The sequence below is a fragment of the Oncorhynchus kisutch genome, linkage group LG21 (assembly GCF_002021735.2).
Source record: "Oncorhynchus kisutch isolate 150728-3 linkage group LG21, Okis_V2, whole genome shotgun sequence".
Classification (NCBI taxonomy): Eukaryota; Metazoa; Chordata; class Actinopteri; order Salmoniformes; family Salmonidae; genus Oncorhynchus; species Oncorhynchus kisutch.
Genome location: NC_034194.2, coordinates 7,410,331 through 7,431,049, shown reverse-complemented (window position 1 = coordinate 7,431,049; position 20,719 = coordinate 7,410,331). Strand labels below are relative to the sequence as shown.

At 40.4% G+C, this 20,719-nt stretch overlaps 1 protein-coding gene across 4 annotated transcripts in view; it reads left to right on the top strand.

The window, feature by feature from the left end:
- Window positions 1-20,719, top strand: part of mcoln2 (mucolipin TRP cation channel 2) — a 68,768-nt gene that overhangs the window by 26,712 nt on the left and 21,337 nt on the right. For all 4 annotated transcript variants that reach the window (XM_020455529.2, XM_031800793.1, XM_020455527.2 and 1 more), the window contains exons 9-13: window positions 9,656-9,805; window positions 10,355-10,456; window positions 10,737-10,859; window positions 13,246-13,452; window positions 17,104-17,243. In XM_020455529.2, coding sequence (XP_020311118.1) covers window positions 9,656-9,805; window positions 10,355-10,456; window positions 10,737-10,859; window positions 13,246-13,452; window positions 17,104-17,243 — 722 coding nt within the window. The remainder of the gene's footprint in view (window positions 1-9,655; window positions 9,806-10,354; window positions 10,457-10,736; window positions 10,860-13,245; window positions 13,453-17,103; window positions 17,244-20,719) is intronic.

Sequence of the window (20,719 nt, the reverse complement as noted above, 5' to 3'; positions counted from 1 at the left end):
CTTGAATAAGTTCCTCAAGTTCTATTTGATTTTCCTCTAACTTATTTTTCATTTCTGTAGAATAATTTTTATTACTATCTACCTTTACTATTTGTTCATGTATTTCCCTTGATAGTCTTGTCTCTTGAGACAGAAACTGCTTTTTTATTATTGATCAATATTGAATTGAATGACCTCTGAAGGTACATTTAAAGGTATCCCGAACAATAAGGGGATTTGCTGAACCTATATTATACTGGAAAAATTCAGTTAAATGATTTTGTCATAGTTAAAAATAAGTTGTCCTCCTGTAAACTTTGATTACATTTCCAATGTCCATGTCTCCTTTTAAATTTTAAAAACATTTGATGAAAGAGACAAAGTAGTCAAGATGACTAGCTTGATTAAGTCTCCTCCATGTCTATCTCACTAGGTCGGGGGTTTTTTAGTCTCCAAATATCCACTATTTCTAACATGTCTACAAAATTTCTGAATTCCTTAAGGGCACAGTGATAGTTTGTAGAGTGACTTCCTGTAATGTCGTTTAATAGACATGACAAAACTCCATAATCAAAAATACAAGAGAAAATAAAAGTGGGTACAAGAACCCGTTGCGTGCCAATACATAATATACGAACATACAAACAAACAATCTCTGACAAGGACATGAGGGGAAACAGAGGGTTAAATACACAACATGTAATGAATGGGATTGGAACCATATGTAGGAAGACAAGACAAAACCAATGGAAAATAAAAAATGGATCAATGATGGCTAGAAGACCGGTGACGTTGACCGCAGAGAACCGCCTGAACAAGGAGAGGCATTGACTTCTGCAGAAGTTGTGACAATACCCCCCCCCCCCCCGTCACGCGGCTCCAGCAGCGCGTCGACATGTTCTAAAACATGCAGTGATTGTGTAGAGAGCCACATCAATTACCAGAAATACTCATAATAAACATTGATAAAGATACGACTATTATACATGGAACTTAATAAACTCCTCCTTAATGCAGTGTCAGATTTCAAAATAACTTTACGGAGAAAGCAAACCATGCAATAATCTGAGTACAGCCTTTAGACAACAAAGCAGCCAAAAAGATACCCGCCATATTGGGTAGTAAACATTACTCAGTAATAGCATTTTAAATATTCACTTACCGTTGATGATCTTCATCAGACTGCACTCCCAGGAATCCCAGTTCCACCATAAATGTTTGATTTGTTCGATAATGTTCATCAGTTGTGTCCAAATATCTTCTTTTGTTAGGGCGTTTGGTAAACAAATCCAAAAGCGTGTTCAGGTCGCACCAAACGTTGGATGAAAAGTTCAAAAAGTTCCGTTACAGCCCGTAGAAACATGCCAAACTAAGTATGGAAACAATCTTTAGGATGTTTTTAACATAAAACATAATTAATGTTCCAAAAGGACAATTCATTTGTCTGTACAAATGAAGTGGAACCTTTCACGTGAGCGCGCCAGACCGAGGCTGTGGCACTCTGCCAGACCACTCCAAACAAAAGCACCTCCTTTATAGTAGAATCCTCAAAACAGGGTCTAAATACTGTTGACATCTAGTGGACGCCTTGGGAAGTGAAACATAACTAATATCACCCTGTATCTTCAATGGGGGCTGAGTTGAAAAACTACAAATCTCAGATTTCCCACTTCCTGGTTGTATTTTTTCTCAGGTTTTTGCCTGCCATATGAGTTCTGTTATACTCACAGACATCATTCAAACAGTTTTAGAAATTGTAGAGTGTTTTCTATCCAATACTAATAATAATATGCATATATTAGCATCTGGGACAGGCAGTTCACTCTGGGCACGCTATTCCAAAAAGGTTAACATAAATCTTCAATAATGTTTCAACCGGACAATTCCTTTGTCTGTAGAAATGCAATGCAACAGCTACCTCTCATGGGAGAGAGAATGAGCTCATGGCCTTCTGGCAGACCTCTAACTCAATCAGCTCTCATTCTCTCCTCCTTCACAGTAGAATCCTCTAACAATGTTCTAAAGACTGTTGACATCTAGTGGAAGCCTTAGGAAGGAATAAAATTCCCAGCTGCGCCTGAATCTGCGAGCGCCTTATGCTGGGAATGTGGAGAAAATTCAGGAAAAGTGACAGACAAACATATGTGCAACAAAGCGCTCTGCATGAGAATGGTGCCGGCCCACCTGGGGTGATGCCAGAGCACCCTGCCTGCTGCCTCGATTCCCAGAGGAACCAACCCGGCACCGACCAGCAGTGTGACCTCTGTGGCCACAGATGGTGCACGAGCGGGAACCCCCTCCGGTCTCCCTGTGCCCCTCCCAGCACAATGGGTATCGGAGAGGGGGTGCGTGAGGATGGAACCACCAGACCCCGATCTGGACGTCCGCGAGTAGCGACCAGATTATCCAACTGGATGGACAAATCCACCAGCTGGTCGAAAGTGAGGTTGGTGTCTCTGCAGGCCAGCTCACGAAGGACGTCCTCGCGCAGACTGCATCGGTAATGGTCGATCAGGGCCCTGTTGTTCCATCCCGTGCCGGCAGCCAGGGTCCTAAACTCCAGGGCAAACCCCTGGGAGCTCTTCGTCTCCTTCCTCAGATGGTAGAGGCGCTCACCCACCGCTCTGCCCTCTGGTGGGTGGTCGAAGATTGCCTGGAAACGGCAGGTGAACTCCTCAAAATGGTAATCTCGCTCTCTACACACGGCATTGGCCCACTCCAGGGCTTTCCTGGTGAGGCACGAGACGAGGGCAGACACCTTCTCACGGTCCGATGGAACTGGGTGGACCATGGCCACGGTCCATTGAGGCACTTAACACTGTGTTATAGTCTCCTACCATAATGATTTGATCATTTGTTGCCTGTAAGTTCAATAAGTTTATATAAATATTTTCAAAGAAGTATGGATCACCCTGATTTGGACTTTCATATTCAAAAAGATCCACCTTCCTTGTGAATCATTCCTGACTGTTTTCTCTTTCAGATTAACAATTTTGTTAAATTAATATCATCACACCTTTTGAGTTCATTTGTCCATGACAGAAAACATTTTCACCGCCCCATTCCTTTTTCCACGCAACTTCATCTAAGGATGTGGAGTCAGTTTCCTTTAAACAGTATATGTTATATTCCTTTTCTTTTAGCCACGTAAAGATGGATTTTTTTAAATAATCTGCTAAACCGTTACAATTATAACTGGCTATACTTATTTCACCCCTTACAATAACTAGATACTATTCTCAGTCTAAATTGATCATAATTAGTGCTTGTAAAATTACTGCCATCATCAGAGGTATTATGACGGTCAAAATTAGAGCTTTCAAATGTCTGATATTTAGAATTAAAGAAATAGGTTCTAGCAATATTTGTTTTATTCCCTTGCCTGTTTGCCTGTGAGCCAATGCCACAGACGTTAGAAAATTGAGACAAGCTATTATGCGTGTAGTAAATCTGAGTATTGGATGGGATTTAGTGAGTGTGTACGATGTCTGTATAAGAGTAAGACTATAATGTCTGCTGTCCAAATAAACAATAACTCTGCCACTTTGCATGGTTGAGTGTCTACAGTGCCTTGCGAAAGTATTCGGCCCCCTTGAACTTTGCAACCTTTTGCCACATTTCAGGCTTCAAACATAAAGATATAAAACTGTATTTTTTTGTGAAGAATCAACAACAAGTGGGACACAATCATGAAGGGGAACGACATTTATTGGATATTTCTAACTTTTTTAACAATCAAAAACTGAAAAATTGGGCGTGCAAAATTATTCAGTGCAGCAAACTCTCTCCAGAAGTTCAGTGAGGATCTCTGAATGATCCAATGTTGACCTAAATGACTAATGATGATAAATACAATCCACCTGTGTGTAATCAAGTCTCCGTATAAATGCACCTGCACTGTGATAGTCTCAGAGGTCCGTTAAAAGCGCAGAGAGCATCATGAAGAACAAGGAACACACCAGGCAGGTCCGAAATACTGTTGTGAAGAAGTTTAAAGCCGGATTTGGATACAAAAATATTTCCCAAGCTTTAAACATCCCAAGGAGCACTGTGCAAGCGATAATATTGAAATGGAAGGAGTATCAGACCACTGCAAATCTACCAAGACCTGGCCGTCCCTCTAAACATTCAGCTCATACAAGGAGAAGACTGATCAGAGATGCAGCCAAGAGGCCCATGATCACTCTGGATGAACTGCAGAGATCTACAGCTGAGGTGGGAGACTCTGTCCCTAGGACAACAATCAGTCGTATATTGCACAAATCTGGCCTTTATGGAAGAGTGGCAAGAAGAAAGCCATTTCTTAAAGATATCCAAAAAAAGTGTTGTTTAAAGTTTGCCACAAGCCACCTGGGAGACACACCAAACATGTGGAAGAAGGTGCTCTGGTCAGATGAAACCAAAATTGAACTTTGTGGCAACAATGCGAAACGTTATGTTTGGCGTAAAAGCAACACAGCTCATCACCCTGAACACATCATCCCCACTGTCAAACATGGTGGTGGCAGCATCATGGTTTGGGCCTGCTTTTCTTCAGCAGGGACAGGGAAGATGGTTAAAATTGATGGGAAGATGGATGGAGCCAAATACAGGACCATTCTGGAAGAAAACCTGATGGAGTCTGCAAAAGACCTGAGACTGAGACGGAGATTTGTCTTCCAACAAGACAATGATCCAAAACATAAAGCAAAATCTACAATGGAATGGTTCAAAAATAAACATATCCAGGTGTTAGAATGGCCAAGTCAAAGTCCAGACCTGAATCCAATCGAGAATCTGTGGAAAGAACTGAAAACTGCTGTTCACAAATGCTCTCCATCCAACCTCACTGAGCTAATAGGATAATATTAGCATAGAATATTCAGTTACATTTATAAGCCTGGTTTCAGATTATCCTAGACCTGGACAAAAAAAAAAAAAACAATTTAAACAGCTGTTTAGTCCAGGACTATACTTAATCTATGTCCGGGAAACTGGCCCATAAATCTTCCAAATGTACGCCGTACAATATTATTATTCCCTAATACCCCTATTCTGATATCTTCCCCTTGCTTGTTGTAAACATATATAAACATGTAGACAAAGACATCAAAAAGATAGACAAACGAGAAACATATTAAATTATAAAACAGTTCTCGACAATTGAGAGATGTGTGAGAGGAGAGAAGGGAAAGAGAAGAAAGCGAGATCAGGTGTGTATGTATATGTAAGCAAGCATGTAATTGAGTACGTGTGTGTTCATATCCACCTCATAGTTTTTAGATATTTTTACAGCTCCCATACTTTATTTCTTTCGTAACCTGAAGTCCCTGTAGAATTTAATACAGCTATGGTGTTATGGAGCTGTCTCCGAATAGCTGTCCATCTATAAAGAGTTTGTCCACAATAAGAAAGGCACGCTTACCCTTTTCCCTTTGTACCAGATACAGTCTCTTACGGCGTTCGTTTATCTCCCTTCGAAATTGGTCATTGAGACCGAATTTGGTCCCTTTATGCTCCCTTCCTCTGCTTTTGATCAGCTCTTTTTGTTGGTAGTGTTCACTTTTTGCTATGATTGGTCGGGGACCCTTGGTCTTGCTGCTCCAAGTCTGTGTGCTCGGTGGAAAGCCACCTTGTTTACAGTCTCTCTAGGAAGTTTCAAGGAGGATTGCATGAATTCTCTGATCGCACGCTCTGGATTATTGGATGCGTCCTCAGGAATCCCAGACCAGAAAAAATATGATTTTCACTCATGCTACGACTTTGTCTAGTAGCGGCTCCTTCATCACCCTGTTTTCCCTGAGTAGACAATCCATGTTGGAATCGTGGATTTTTATCTTGGCTGTAAGTACATTGTTCTCTCCTTGGAGCGTGAGAATTTCACTCTGGTTAAACACCAAACTCCCCCTCAGCCCTGCTACCTTCTCACACAACTTTTCAAGTGTTGCATGAATTCCAGCCAGAGCACCGTCCTGTACTTCTACGGTAAGTAAATCGTCCGTGTCTGTAGATGAATCTGTTTTTCTTTTTTAGGGGGGTTAAAGTTCTTTTGTGAGGTAGTCAGATCTTTCCATGATGGAGTATGTTGTTCCTCCATAGCGTAAAGCTATTGGTACTCTTCGATTTCCCTCAGGATCTCCTTAGTATCCAGGTTGACTCTTTACTGCAACCAGTTGTTTTATGAAAAGATAACAATGAGTCTTTCCCACGACGACGACAGGTGTCTGTAGTACAGCCAGCCACCACTCAAAACATGTTTGGTATTCATATTTAATTAATAGCGGTTTCGTTTGAATCAAAACTAACAAACCAAGTGTTTTCCAGCATAGTGTTCAGCTGCGCACTCTTGGTTTTTAATAAAATGAAATGAAAAACAATCAATATTTTTTAAATAAACAATAATTATGAACAGGATGGGCTCAAAAACATTATACGATAAATCATATCTCTCGTTCAATGGCATTTGCACATTTGCACGTCTATACAAAATACTAAGATCCTGACAATTGTATCATTGCCTATAGTACCAGTCAAAAGTTTGAACAACTACTTATTTTTTTCTCATTTTTCTTTATTCTACACATGGAATGCTTCTCCGACTGTCTTGAAGGTGTTCCCACATATGCTGTGCACTTGGCTGCTTTTCCTTCACTCTGCAGTCCAACTCATCCCAAACAATCTCAATTGGGTTGAGGTCAGGTGCTTGTGGAGGTCAGGTCATCTGATGCAGCACTCCATCACTCTCCTTTAAATAGCCCTTACACAGCCTGAAGGGGTGTTGGGTCATTATCCTGTTGAAAACCAAATGATTGTCCCACTAAGAGCAAACCAGATGGGATGGCTTATCTCTGCAGAATGCTATAGTTGCCATGCTGGTTAAGTGTGCCTTGAATTCTAAATAAATCACTGACAGTCTCACCAGCAAAGCACCCCCACACAATCACACCTCCTCCCCTATGCTTCACGGTGGGAACCACACATGCGAAGATCATCACCTACTCTGCGTCTCACAGACACAGCTGTTGCCAAAAATCTCAAATTTGGACTCATCAGACCAAAGGACAGATTTCACTGGTCTAATGTCCATTGCTCATGTTTCTTGGCGCAAGCAAGTCTCTTCTTATTATATGTGTCCTGCAGCAACTCAACCATGAAGGCCTGATTCTTCTGAACAGAGAAGTGTCTGTTACTTGAACTCTGTGAAACATGTATTTGGGCTGCAATCTGAGTTGCAGTTAACTCTAATGAACTTATCCTCTGCAGCAGAGGTAACTCTGGGGCTTCCTTTCCTGTGGCGATCCTCATGAGAGCCAGGAAAGAAAGAAATTCCACAAATGAACTTTTAACAAGGCACACTTGTTAATTTAAATGCATTCCATGTGACTACCTCATGAAGCTGGTTGAGAGAATTCCAAGAGTGTGCAACGTTTTAATAGCTAGCTAAGTAACATACAGTGCCTTGTGAAAGTATTCGGCCCCCTTGAACTTTGCAACCTTTTGCCACATTTCAGGCTTCAAACATAATTTTGCACGCCCAATCTTTCAGTTTTTGATTTGTTAAAAAAGTTTGAAATATCCAATAAATGTCATTCCACTTCATGATTGTGTCCCACTTGTTGTTGATTCTTCACAAAAAAATACAGTTTTATATCTTTAAGCCTGAAATGTGGCAAAAGGTCGCAAAGTTCAAGGGGGCCGAATTCTTTCGCAAGGTACTGTAATTGAGGGTTGACATTGGTTATGAGTATGAATGTGGATGCATTTCAGAATCCAAAAATTGTAGGCATGACGCAAGATGAAACAACCTTCCAGAAGGACGACCACCTCTGCAGCACTCCACCAATCCGGCCTTTATAGTAGATTAGCCAGATGAAGCCACTCCTCGGTAAAAGGCACATGACAGCCGGCTTGGAGTTTGCCAAAAGGACTCTCAGACCATGAGAACCAAGATTCTGTGGTCAGATGAAACCAAGATTGAACTCTTTGGCCTGAATGCCAAGTGTCATGTTTGGAGGAAACCTAAAGCATGATGGTGGCAGCATCATGCTGTGGGGATGTTTTTCAGCGGCAGGGACTGGGAGACTAGTCAGGATCGAGGGAAAGATGAACGGCACAAAGGACAGAGACCCTTGATGAAAACCTGCTCAGGATCTCAGACTGGGTTGAAGGTTCATCTCCAACAGGACAATGACCCTAAGCCCACAGCCAAGACAATGCAGAAGTGGCTTCAGGACAAGCCACTGAATGTCCTTGAGTGGCCCAGCCAGAGCCCGGACTTGAACCCGATTGAACATCTCTGGAGAGACCTGAAAGTAGCTGTGCAGTGATGCTCCCCATCCAACCTGACAGAGCTTGAGATGATCTGCAGAGAAGAATTGAGAAACTCCCAAGATACAGGTGTACCAAGCTTGTAGCGTCATACCCAAGAAGACTTGAGGCTGTAATCGCTTCCAAAGGTGCTTCAATAAAGTACTGAGTAAAGGTTCTGAATACTTATGTACAATGCATTTGGAAAGTATTCAGACCCCTGGACTTTTTCCACATTTTATTACGTTACAGCCTTATTCTAAAATGGATTAAATTGTTATTTCCCCTCATCAATCTACACACAATATCCCATAATGACAAAGCAAAAACTGGTTTTGACATTTTTGCAAAAAAAAAAATTATATTACATTTACATAAGTATTAAGACCCTTTGAGTGAAATCAAATCAAAATCAAATGAAATGTTATTTGTCACATGCACTGAATTAAACAGGTGTAGACTTTACTGTAAAATGCTTCCTTACAAGCCCTTAACCAACAATGCAGTTCAAGAAATAGAGTTAAGAAAATATTTACTAAATAAACTAAAGTAACAAAATTCAATAAAAAGTAACACAAAATAACAAGGTTATATACAGGGGGTACCGGTACAGAGTCAATGTGCGAGATTAGAGGTTAGTCGAGGTCATTTGTACATGTAGATGGGGGTAAAGTAACTATGCATAGATAATAAACAGTGAGTAGCAGCAGTGTACTCAGTACTTTGTTGAAGCACCTTTGGCAGCAGTTACAACTTCGAGTCTACTTAGCCTCCGTATTTGTTATCTGCCCTCTTGGTCCTGGTGTTATCTCTAGCCTATCTTTTAGCTAAATCCAACTCTTTGTTTCGTATCCTCTTCGCTATATCCTGGATGAAACATCTACGGTTGAATGTCACCATGTAGTTAAAAATGCTCCATTGTCAAATTCATGTTGATGACTGGAATCCCTTGAAGCCATTATGGTCTGGTCAGTTTTTTCAATTTTGCCCAAAGGATTGTGTTAGTGTCCGCTTCCCTTTTTAAAAAAGGCCGCCTTGGGGGAGGTAGAGGGCCAGAGCATGAGGCTCCGCTCCCCAGGAGTTCAAATGTGTCAGCTTGTATATTTAGCAATGAATCTGCTGATAGGAACATCACTGAAAGATGTTTAATGGCTCTATCAAACAAGGACAGCCATATACATGCCCAAAAACATATAGTGCGATAAGTATCACATTGAGCCTTCGTTAAATACCACAAAGCAGGACTACATTTATTTTCAGATCTCCCCCATCAATACACCGGAAGCCGTCATAGGGTGTATCATGGCTTTTATAACCATGTGTGTGGTTTATTACAGTATACAATGACCTTTCAATTCCTGGCCTCATGAATTTGTCCCCTTTATTCCAGAGATTTTCCAGGTTCTTCCGTGAGAATTATAATCACAAGGTGTGTGAGACTGACCAAAAGGAGTTTTTAAATGGCTGGTATGTTTTGGTGATCGTCAGTGACGCTATGGCCATAGTAGGATCCATATTGAAGATGGAAATACAAGCAAAGGTAATTCTCAACTCAAATGTTCAAACTCCTTGAAAGAGTTTAAGCTGACATACATTTACCAGACATCTCTTTCTTTCCTAAATTTAATAGGAACATGTTAATTTTACAAACACTTATGTTTTACAAAATATATAGTTTTGGAAATGTATTTGAATTATCCTGCTTACTGCAAGATGTTACATGTTTAATAACGGCAATAAATGATTGATGTCTAAATCATAGGATGATTATCTATCAAATTAGTTTTGAACATGGTGAAGAAGTGGGTGTTTCCATTTATAGCTAATCAATTACTATTTTATAATACAGAAATTAAGAAATAAAAAAACTCTAGAAGAGAGGTTGAGAAATAAAAAAACTCCCAGTTGCCTGGGCACAGAATCACTGGGCTTGGACTTTGTAACAAGATGGTTAAATCAAGACATTGTAAAACTCCCAAGGACTATTTACTCTAACCTGAGTGACTTTCGAGTCAGATTTTTATGACTTGCATGTTAACCATTTACCCCCAGTTGGCATAAGGAAAATGAACTCATCTCTCCCTTCTAGAGTCTTACCAGCTACGATGTGTGCAGCATCTTTCTGGGAACTTCTACGCTGATGGTGTGGGTGGGAGTGATCAGGTACCTGGGCTACTTCCAAAAGTACAATGTAAGTTTGATCAAAGACATATTTATTTAGTGTATTCAAAGATAATTATCCAGTAGGAATAGACAAGTCCTGTTTGGCCACATGCAAACTCAGACTCACATAAATAATACATTGGAAAATACAATTTGAAAATCTATACATAATGAAAGAAGTTAAAAACAAGGATGTTGCAAAAAAAATTATTCATCAACTAAAGGAACACTATCTTAAACACTGATTCAACACAGCTTTTACAGTGTGTGTGTGTGTACATGCCTGTGCACATGCGTGTGTGTTCCAGGTGCTCATCCTGACTATGAAGACTGCCTTCCCCAAGGTGATCCGCTTCTGTTGCTGTGCTGGCATGATCTACCTGGGGTACACATTTTGTGGCTGGATTGTACTTGGCCCTTACCATGAAAAGGTACTGACTGAGAATGGCAATGCTGACACTCATTTTAATTCTACAGAATAGGGACTCCCGAGTGGCGCAGCGGTCTAAGGCACTGAATCGCAGTGTTAGAGCCATCACTACAGAACCTGGTTCGAGCATGGGCTGTATCACAACCAGCCATGATCGGGAGTCCCATAGGGCAGAGCACAATTGGCCCAGCGTCGTCTGGGTTAGGTGAAGGTTTGGCTGGGGTAGGCCATCATTGTAAATAAGAATGTGTTCTTAACTGACTTGCCTAAATAAAAATACAAGGCTTCATATTTTAGAACCATTTCCGTAACTGTACACAGCTTAAAGTGAAAGTCCTCTGTGCGTACTGGCCCAATTCAAGCACTGGGGATATAAATAGGCTTCATGTGTCCTGGTGTGGTTTTGCAATGGCCTGAAACTGAACTTGTTTACACTGTTGCCTAACAATTTGATGTATTGTTATCCATTTACAACCACAAGATGGCAGTATGTATACATGTTGCTGCTTGTTGTTGCTTGTCTAGTCAGTGTTGCACCATTATGAGGCACACACATATGCCTTAATCATTAATGCTAGCAATGAAGGGCACAAGTGTCTTAAGTGATCGTTGGGTTATAAGAAAAATAATTTACGGAAGTTGAGAAACATTGCAGTTGTAAACAAGAGCTCACATGGTGGACTGCAGAATCTTCAAGCTAACTTTAACCTGTGTCAAACTACACAGCCCCACTTTATTTGGATTGTATCTTATAGTTAGTTTGAACATTTGTAGACCATCAACAAACTCTTCAAAAGCAATTTACATGCAACACTTTGCTGGGATTAGGGTTAGGTTCAGGCGATTAGGTTTAGGTTTAGGGTTTTTATTTATTACATTTTTTTCCCCCTTTTTCTCCCCGATTTCGTGATATCCAATTCGTAGTTACAGTCTTGTCCCATCGCTGCAACTCCCGTACAGACTCGGGAGAGGCGAAGGTCGAGAGCCATGCGTCTTCCGAAACACGACCCTACCAAGCTACACTGCTTCTTGACACACTGCTTGCTTAACCCGAAAGCCAGCCGCACTAATGTGTTGAAGGAAGCACTGTACAACTGGCGACCATGTCAGATGTATTGTCCCCCAGCACAAGGTGCACCTCTGTAATGACCACACTGTTTAATCAGCTTTTTTATATGCCACACCTGTCAGGTGGATGGATTATCTTGGCCAATGATAAATGCTCACTAATAAGGATGTAAACACATTTGTACTCAAAATTTCAGATAAATAAGCTTGGACAATTTCTGGGATCTTTTATTTCAGCTAATGAAAACATGGGATCAACTCTTTACATGTTGCATTTATATTTCTGTTTAGTATAGTTTGGGGACTATCCAAATACAGTGTTACCCTTACAGGTTTACTATCTTAATTTGATCACTCTGTTGTCGCAGAGAATTTTCCTGCAAGGCAGGAAATGCAAATTGTAGTATTTAAAAATGCTTCGAACGTTTGTAATTTAAAATGACAGACTTGATTTATCCTATCAAAAAATGTATCAAACCTCTACAACAATGTCCATTTAATTATAATCCACATAATAGTTCACATTTCCTGTTGCTGCAGATCTAGAAAATTGTCAAATTAAGAGAACATCTGTGTACTTGTACGCAGTCCAAATAAGGTGTGACCCTATTTTGTCTTCATTGGTTTGACATTTTCCTCTCATACTCTAAGAGTTTTCTGAATGATGGCATGAGTGAAATTATAATATTTATTGTAATTTATTGTATCCATGACCACCTCAGTATTCAACTCTGGTGTCTGTTGCAACAAGATGTTCACTCATACTTACAACATGGTATGTGTCCCAAATGGCATCCTATTCCCTATATAGTGCACTCCTTTTGACTCCCTATGGGCCCTGGTCAAAAGTAGTGCATTATGTAGGAAATGGGGTGCCTTTCGGGATGCAACCATACACTGCAGCCAGGGAGGTTACCATAACATCAACTAATTTAGACATTGTTTACCATCTGCAATAAACAAGGGATGTTACAGAACTGCCCTCCCACAAGTCCCCTACCCTACCTAGGATCTATACCGTCTGTTTGAGTGGGCTGTGCTTAGATGCTATCGCTCTTTGTTTGTGGTGATGTCTCCCCCTGAATCTGACTGTGTTTTGGGATCTGTGCACTCTTTCCTCTCTCTCCCTCGCTCACTCTCTCTCTCTCCTCTCTCTTTTTGCAATCTCTCTCTGTCTCTTTCTCTCTGTCCATCTCTCTGCTCCTCTCTCTCATTGTCTATGCCTGTCTCTCTCCCCTCTCTCACTCGGTCCCCTTCCCTCTCTTGCTTTCTTTCTCCTCCCCCTTCACCCTTCTCTTTTTCTCACTCACTCATCTCAGTTTGAGGGCCTGAGTCGGGTGGCCGAGAGCCTGTTCTCGCTGGTCAACGGCGATGACATGTACACCACCTTTGCACAGCTGAAGGACAAAAATAGCCTGGTATGGCTGTTCAGCCGCGTCTACCTCTACTCCTTCATCTCCCTCTTCATCTATATGGTGCTCTCGCTCTTCATCGCCCTCATCACAGACGCCTACGACACCATCAAGGTACTCACTCATACCTTTGCTGGTTTGTGTTCAGTTGGCATAAAACGTAAGAAAATTATCTGAAATGGAGTGAAATGTGGAGGTACTATCTGAACTTGCCCAATTAGGAACGTTCACTTTGTTGTCCGTTGCAAAACATTCTGAAACATTTTTCTAAGGTGTGGCCTGATGATCATGACCCACTGACCCAGGTATCAGGTCTAAATCCCAGATCATACAACCGAAAATCCATAACTATTGTCCAAAAACAGCTAATTGAGATTTGAGGAGGGTTACATATGTATTTTTTTATTTTTTTATTTATCCATTATTTTACCAGGTAAATTGACTGAGAACATGTTCTCATTTGCAGCAACGAAGGGGAGAGGAGGGGGATTAATGAGCCAATTGTAAACTGGGGATTATTAGGTGACCATGATGGTTTTTTAGGGCCAGATTGGGAATTTAGCCAGGACACCAGGGTTAACACCCGTACTCTTACGATAAGTGCCATGGGATCTTTAATGACCTCAGAGAGTCAGGACACCCGTTTAACGTCCCATCCGAAAGACAGCTCCCTACACAGGGCAGTGTCCCCAATCACTGCCCTGGGGCATTGGGATATTTTTTTAGACCAGAGGAAAGAGTGCCTCCTACTGGCCCTCCAACACCACTTCCAGCAACATCTGGTCTCCCATCCAGGAACTGACCAGGACCAACCCTGCTTAGCTTCAGAAGCAAGCCAGCAGTGGTATGCAGGGTGGTATGCTGCTGGCTCCATACGGTCCATATCAGATATGTTTTAATGTCTAGTGAAAATGAGGGGGCCCAGGCACATTATTACACATAATTCATTCAAAGATATTGAATTTAGCCATCAGTGCCCCTTCAAAACAAAATAGTACATGAACAAACATTATACATTATGTGTGATGAGAGAAACAACAATATACGTTGAAAGATGAATCAACTGAGGACCCTTTCATGTGTTAATGAGCAATGGAATTGGAATCGGAATTGGAATTAGAGATTTTGTCCAGTATAGCATTATTTGTTCTTCATCCTTTAATGTTTTTTCTATGGGCCCAATTCAGACGTAGTAAATGTACGCCTTTCCTACGCACGTCTTTCCTATTTACTTTTCAGTAGTTGGTATTCAGACTTACCTTATGCATATGCATAACGGGCTTTACAGGCGTGTTTCCCTTGCCCGCGAAGGACAAATTTGATTAAACTGCTGAAAACCCTCCCACTTGCTGGCCAAAAGATTTTCTTGTGGAGTTTTCATTCAATAGGCATTTCCGTACATTCATCTAAACCACCCCTTTAAATTTTGCATACCTATTAATTCTAATTTTTTCAGACTCACTAGAATATACGAAGAGAATGATTCAGAATATTAGGGATCAATGAAAGATGTCATGTAAATAGACACATATAGACACTATCACAGTGCAGGTGCATTTATACGGAGACTTGATTACACACAGGTGGATTGTATTTATCATCATTAGTCATTTAGGTCAACATTGGATCATTCAGAGATCCTCACTGAACTTCTGGAGAGAGTTTGCTGCACTGAAAGTAAAGGGGCTGAATAATTTTGCACGCCCAATTTTTCAGTTTTTGATTTGTTAAAAAGTTTGAAATATCCAATAAATGTCGTTCCACTTCATGATTGTGTCCCACTTGTTGTTGATTCTTCACAAAAAAATACAGTTTTATATCTTTATGTTTGAAGCCTGAAATGTGGCAAAAGGTCGCAAAGTTCAAGAGGGCCGAATACTTTCGCAAGGCACTGTACGTAGCTCTTATTGAGTTGTAAATTGCAGTGTTGTAAATCGCAGGGAAAAAATTAAGTAGATGTAGTTCCATTGGAACCACAGGTTGCTCAATCTTATCTTTTCATTGTGCATGAAGGTGGTCGAATTATGAGGGAATTAAGTCAAGGTCAGAATACAACGAATCTGTAGACACACCTACGCAACACCTTAATTTCTTTGATCTTGCTTTAAGTGCTTGCTTTAAGTTCAAGGTCAGAATACATGTAAACAGAAAAGTTTATTGAGAGTAATTAGTGCCTTCAGAAAGTATTCACGCCTCCTGACTTTTTCCACATTTTGTCTTACAAAGTGGGATTAAATTGGATTTAATTGTCATTCTTCTCAACGATCTACCAAAAAATGTATAATGTCAAAGTTGAAGAAAAAATGTGAACATTTGTAAAATAAAAATAGAACATTAATATACTGTATCTTGATTAGAAACGTATTCAACCGCCTGAGACAATACATGTAGAATCACCTTTGGCAGTAATTACAGCTGTGAGTCTTTCTGGTTAAGTCGCTAAGAGCTTTACACACCTGGATTGTACAATATTTGCACATGATTCTTTTTTAGATCCTTCAAGCTCTGCCAAGTTGGTTTTAATGATTGCTAGACAGCCATTTTCATGGCTTAATATAGATTTTCAAGCCAATTTATGTCAAAACTAGGCCACTCAGGAAATGTCAATGTTGTCTTGGTAAGCAACTCCAGTGTATATTTGGCCTTGTGTTTTAGGTTATTGTCCTGCTGAAAGGTGAATTAATCTCCCACTGTCTGGTGGAAAGCAGACTGAACCAGGTTTCCCTCTAGGATTTTGCTTGCGCTTAGCTCCATTCCATTTCTTTTTATCCTGAAAAACTACAGTCATTAACGATGACAAAAATACCTATAACATGATGCAGCCACCGCTATGCTTGGAAATATGGAGAGTAGTACTCAGTATTGTGTTGTTTTGGATTTGCCCCAAACATAAGAATTTGTATGCTGGTTATAAAGTTAATTTCTTTGGCAAATTTTGGGCAGTTTTACTTTAGTGCCTTGTTGCAAACATGATGCATGTTTTGGAATAATTTCCACTGTCAATTTGGTTAGTATTGTGGATTAGCTACAATGTTGTTGATCCATCCTCAGTTTTCTGCTATCACAGCCATTAAACACAGCCTCATGGTGAAATCCCTGAGCGGTTTCCTCCTTCTGCGGAAACTGAGTTAGGATGGATGCCTCTCTTTGTAGTGGCTGGGTGTGTTGATGCACCATCCTAAGTGTAATAGATAACTTCACCATGCTCAAAGGGATATTTAAAGTCAGCTTTGTTTTACCCATCTACCAATAGGTGCTCTTATTTGTGAAGCATTGGAAAACCTCTCTGGTCTTTGTGGTTGAATCTGTTCGAAAATTCACTGCTCGACTGAGAGACCATACAGATAATTAATTGTATGTGTGGGGTACAGAAATAAGGTAGTCATAAAAAAATTATGTTAAACACTATTATTGCACACAGAGTGAGTCCATGCAACTTATTATGTGACTTGTTTACCATGCCATAACAAAGGGGTTGAATACTTATTGACTCAAGACATTTCAGCTTTTCATTTTGAATGAACTTGTAAACATTAAAAAATATATAATTCCACTTTGACATTATGGGGCATTATGTTTAAGCCAGAAATAAATAAAAATATCTATTTTAAATTCAGGCTGTAACACAACGAAATGTGGAAAAAGTCAAGGGGTGTGAATAACTTCTGAAGGCTCTTTCCATTTATGCATGCTTAATTCGGGTCGGAATTCCCCCCTATGTGATTTCAGTTGTCTCATAGTACTTTTATTCTACCCTACCGACAGAACTACCAGAAGAATGGTTTCCCCATGACAGACCTGCAGAGGTTCCTGAGAGAGCAGAAGGATTTCCCCCCTAGTGAGGAGGGCAGCGAGATGGACACAGAGACTGGAATGGGACACCCAGCACTGTGCTGTTGCAGACGGTAAAGTAACGTCAAAATAGCATTACCCCATATAATTCAAATTAGCATAACAGACAATCTATTTTTAAGCAAAGTTCTATTTTATGATGATGGTAGTATAGTGTGTTAAGGTATATGGCACGTTATTATGACATGTCATATAGTATGGCTATGTCATATTTTTATTTAATCCCCTAGTCGATGTTTGTGCCCCCTCAGAAATCTAATTAGAATAATAAAAACATCCCCATCAAAATTTGTCAGTTTAATCTAGAGATATAAGATTCCACATCAGAGAGACATTCATCTGTGCTGAAAGGTGGCAGAGCTAGAGCAGTGTGTGTCAGACCATGAGACATCCCGAAAACTTCTGTTGTCCGAACGGTTTAGCTTACAAATTATTATGACCCCTCTATGGAAAGATGAGATTCTCACGAATATGAAAAAAATAAAGAATATGACAATTTTATAAATGGTAAAATTGCGTGACACGATTTCATTTTAGAACCCTGCTACCCCCATTTTAGGCAAATTTGTTCTGCATGGCCCACTGCCCTGGGTGTGCCGGGTTTGCTCATTTTCAACCAATGCATTGATCCTAATGAGGAAATCTCCACCCACCCGAGGCACCAGGCCATACAAAATTAACTCGTTATGTTATCGATATTAACGGAGCTTATATTCTTTCTATTTCTATGAAGAATTTGCAGACGCAATTTAGATAATGCATGGATATACACTGAATGTTCAAAGTATTAGGAACACCTTCCCAATATTGATTTGCACCCCCTTTTGTGCTCAGAAGAGCCTCAATTCATCAGGGCATCCTCTCTACAAGGTGTCGAAAGTGTCCACAGGGATGCTTACCCATGTTGACTCCAATACTTCCCACAGTTGTCAAGTTGGCTGGATGTCCTTTGGGTGGTGGACTATTCTTGATACACACGGGAAACTGTTGAGCATGAAAACCCCATCAGCGTTGCAGATCTTGACACACTCAAACCGGTGTGCCCGGCACCTACTACCATACCCCGTTCAAAGGCACTTACATCTTTGTCTTGCCCATTCACCCTCTAATTGGCACACATCTACAATCCATGTCTCAATTGTCTCAAGGCTTAAAAGTCCTTCTTTAACCGGTCTCCTCCGCTTCATCTACACTGTTTGAAGTGAATTTAACAAGTGACATCAATAAGGGGATCATAACTTTCACCTAGTCAGTCTGTCATGGAAAAAGCAGGTGTTCCTAATGTTTTGTACACTCAGCGTATAGCTAGCTAGCTTGCTGAAATTATAACAGAGATAACAAAGAATATAGCTATTTGATCATGTGCATGCCCAAATATAATTCAGTTTCACTGGAATTATCAAACAAAAGTCTGACTCAAACAAGAGTCAAACAAAAGTCAACCCACAAAATGTCAACAGCTTGTATATGCATGGTTTAGCTGAGACAAATGTTTTGATAGGTAGGCTGGTAGCCTTTTTCTGAAATTATTTTCACCTGATTTACAGTATGCCTTATGTCTTAACTGAAGTGGTACTCAAAACTTTAATTAACTAGCTAAGGTTAGCATGCTAGCTAGTTACACTGACAGCTGTCAGTCAGTACCTTATTTGCTGATATTTCCCTGCTACACGTGGAAATCACCACAACGTTCCCACCTCCAATTGCCAAATATGTATTAGCAGCCTGCGTCAGTCTTTGAGGTGTAACCTAAATGCTCTAGGACGGGAATTACTCAAAATAGGTGCGGCAACTTCCTCTGAGTTGGGCCTTTAACCATTTAGCCGGTTAGTCAAAGAAAATCAATAATAACCTCGTTGGGATTGGGAAGACTAAATTCTACAAATGTTTCAGTGTTAGTGTTCCATCCATATGCAATAACTTCAATCACCATTGACTCTCCACATAACTGCTCTTCCGTGAAAATCATGTGTAATTTCCCTTCGAAACAGTTTCTATCAATCTCTGTCATCTAGGGCAGAGCGCAGCCGAGTGGAGTTTCCTCCTCACTGAAGTTTAGCCTAGCCCTTTGTGGCCTGAGAAATGAAATTAGTGGTGGGAGAAATGTGGACACACCCAGCGATGTGCTGATTACAGAGGAACCAAGGGTTATATGCTGGGAAGAGACTTCACCCTTTGGCTGCTCTGTGCACTGAGATAAACAACAGCATTGAGTTTGAGTCCCAAATGGCACCCTTTCCCATATATAGTGCACTACTTTTGACCAGGGCACATAGGGCTCTGGTCAAAACTAGTACACTATGTAGGGAATAGGTCAAACTAACCAGTGCCCTACTGTGTTAGCCTGGTCCCAGATCTGTGTGTGCAGTCTTGCCAAACACTGGCGTGACAATGACCATAGGAATTTTCTAAACACAGATCAGGGACCAGGCTAGATATGTGTGCCACTATATGACTAACTGATGATGTCTGGAAAGCAACAGCTCATGCTGAACAACAAATTATGACCATTTCAAGGTCTCTATGTCTTCTGTTTATTTGAAGTAAAGCATGTGTTTGAATCTGTGGACAGTATGTGCGTGTGAAGGAGTGGCCTTCTCGAAAGAAATTCATGTAAAAGTGTATTTATTCTAAGTATTTATAGAGCAAGTTGTGTTCGTATTTCCTTATTTTATTTAATAATTTACCAAACATTCCAGTTTCTAGATATTGTATTTCCCATCATTTTAAACTAATTGCAGTCATGTGTTCATGATTAAGTGTTACTTGATTCCTATTGGTCCAGTTGATGGAAGTGGTTAATTGACACAGGTGTTTCAGCTCAGTAATTGGGTCACCTGTCATGTTAAAAAAATAGGTGTGTCTTGCACATTGGATTCCATAAAAATGTGATGCCTAGTGTTGGGGTGAGTAACTACTGGAAGTGTTGTTGAATCCAATGGGTTGCTTTAACATTAGCTAGCATGCTGATGAAAACGGCAGTTTAATTAAAGACTAGCATGATTTCAATCTTCTCTATGTATTATTTTCATAATGGGATAATTAGGTGTACAGTGCCCTCTCCCATCCCTGGATTGAGCTATGTTTTCTGAGCCATATCGCTCGCTGGCTAAATGGCATCCTGATCATGGCAGCCTGCCGTTAAGACTTTACAGGGAAGATGAAATTACAGTGACCATAAGGTCTAAATCTTTAGGCTACTGCCATGTTAAATAGGTGTGCCAGAATGTTTGAGTGTTGAATGTCTTAACTAGGGTGAGACACATCTGTTTTTAGCTGTCAGTTTTGTTTTAACTTACTGCAGTTCAATAAACGTGATACACATAAAGGACAAATTAAAAAAAGGTAACGGCCAGCCCTCCCACATTAGCTATGTTTCCTTTAAGTTGTCCAGTGATTATATTTAGAAGTTCATTTAACTCGTGTTTGTAAAAGCAGCTGGGTGTAATGTCACCCTCCCCCCCCCCCAAAAAAATAGTACAGTATAATTGACTAAAATTTGAATAAATATGTGCAAACATACTGCCAT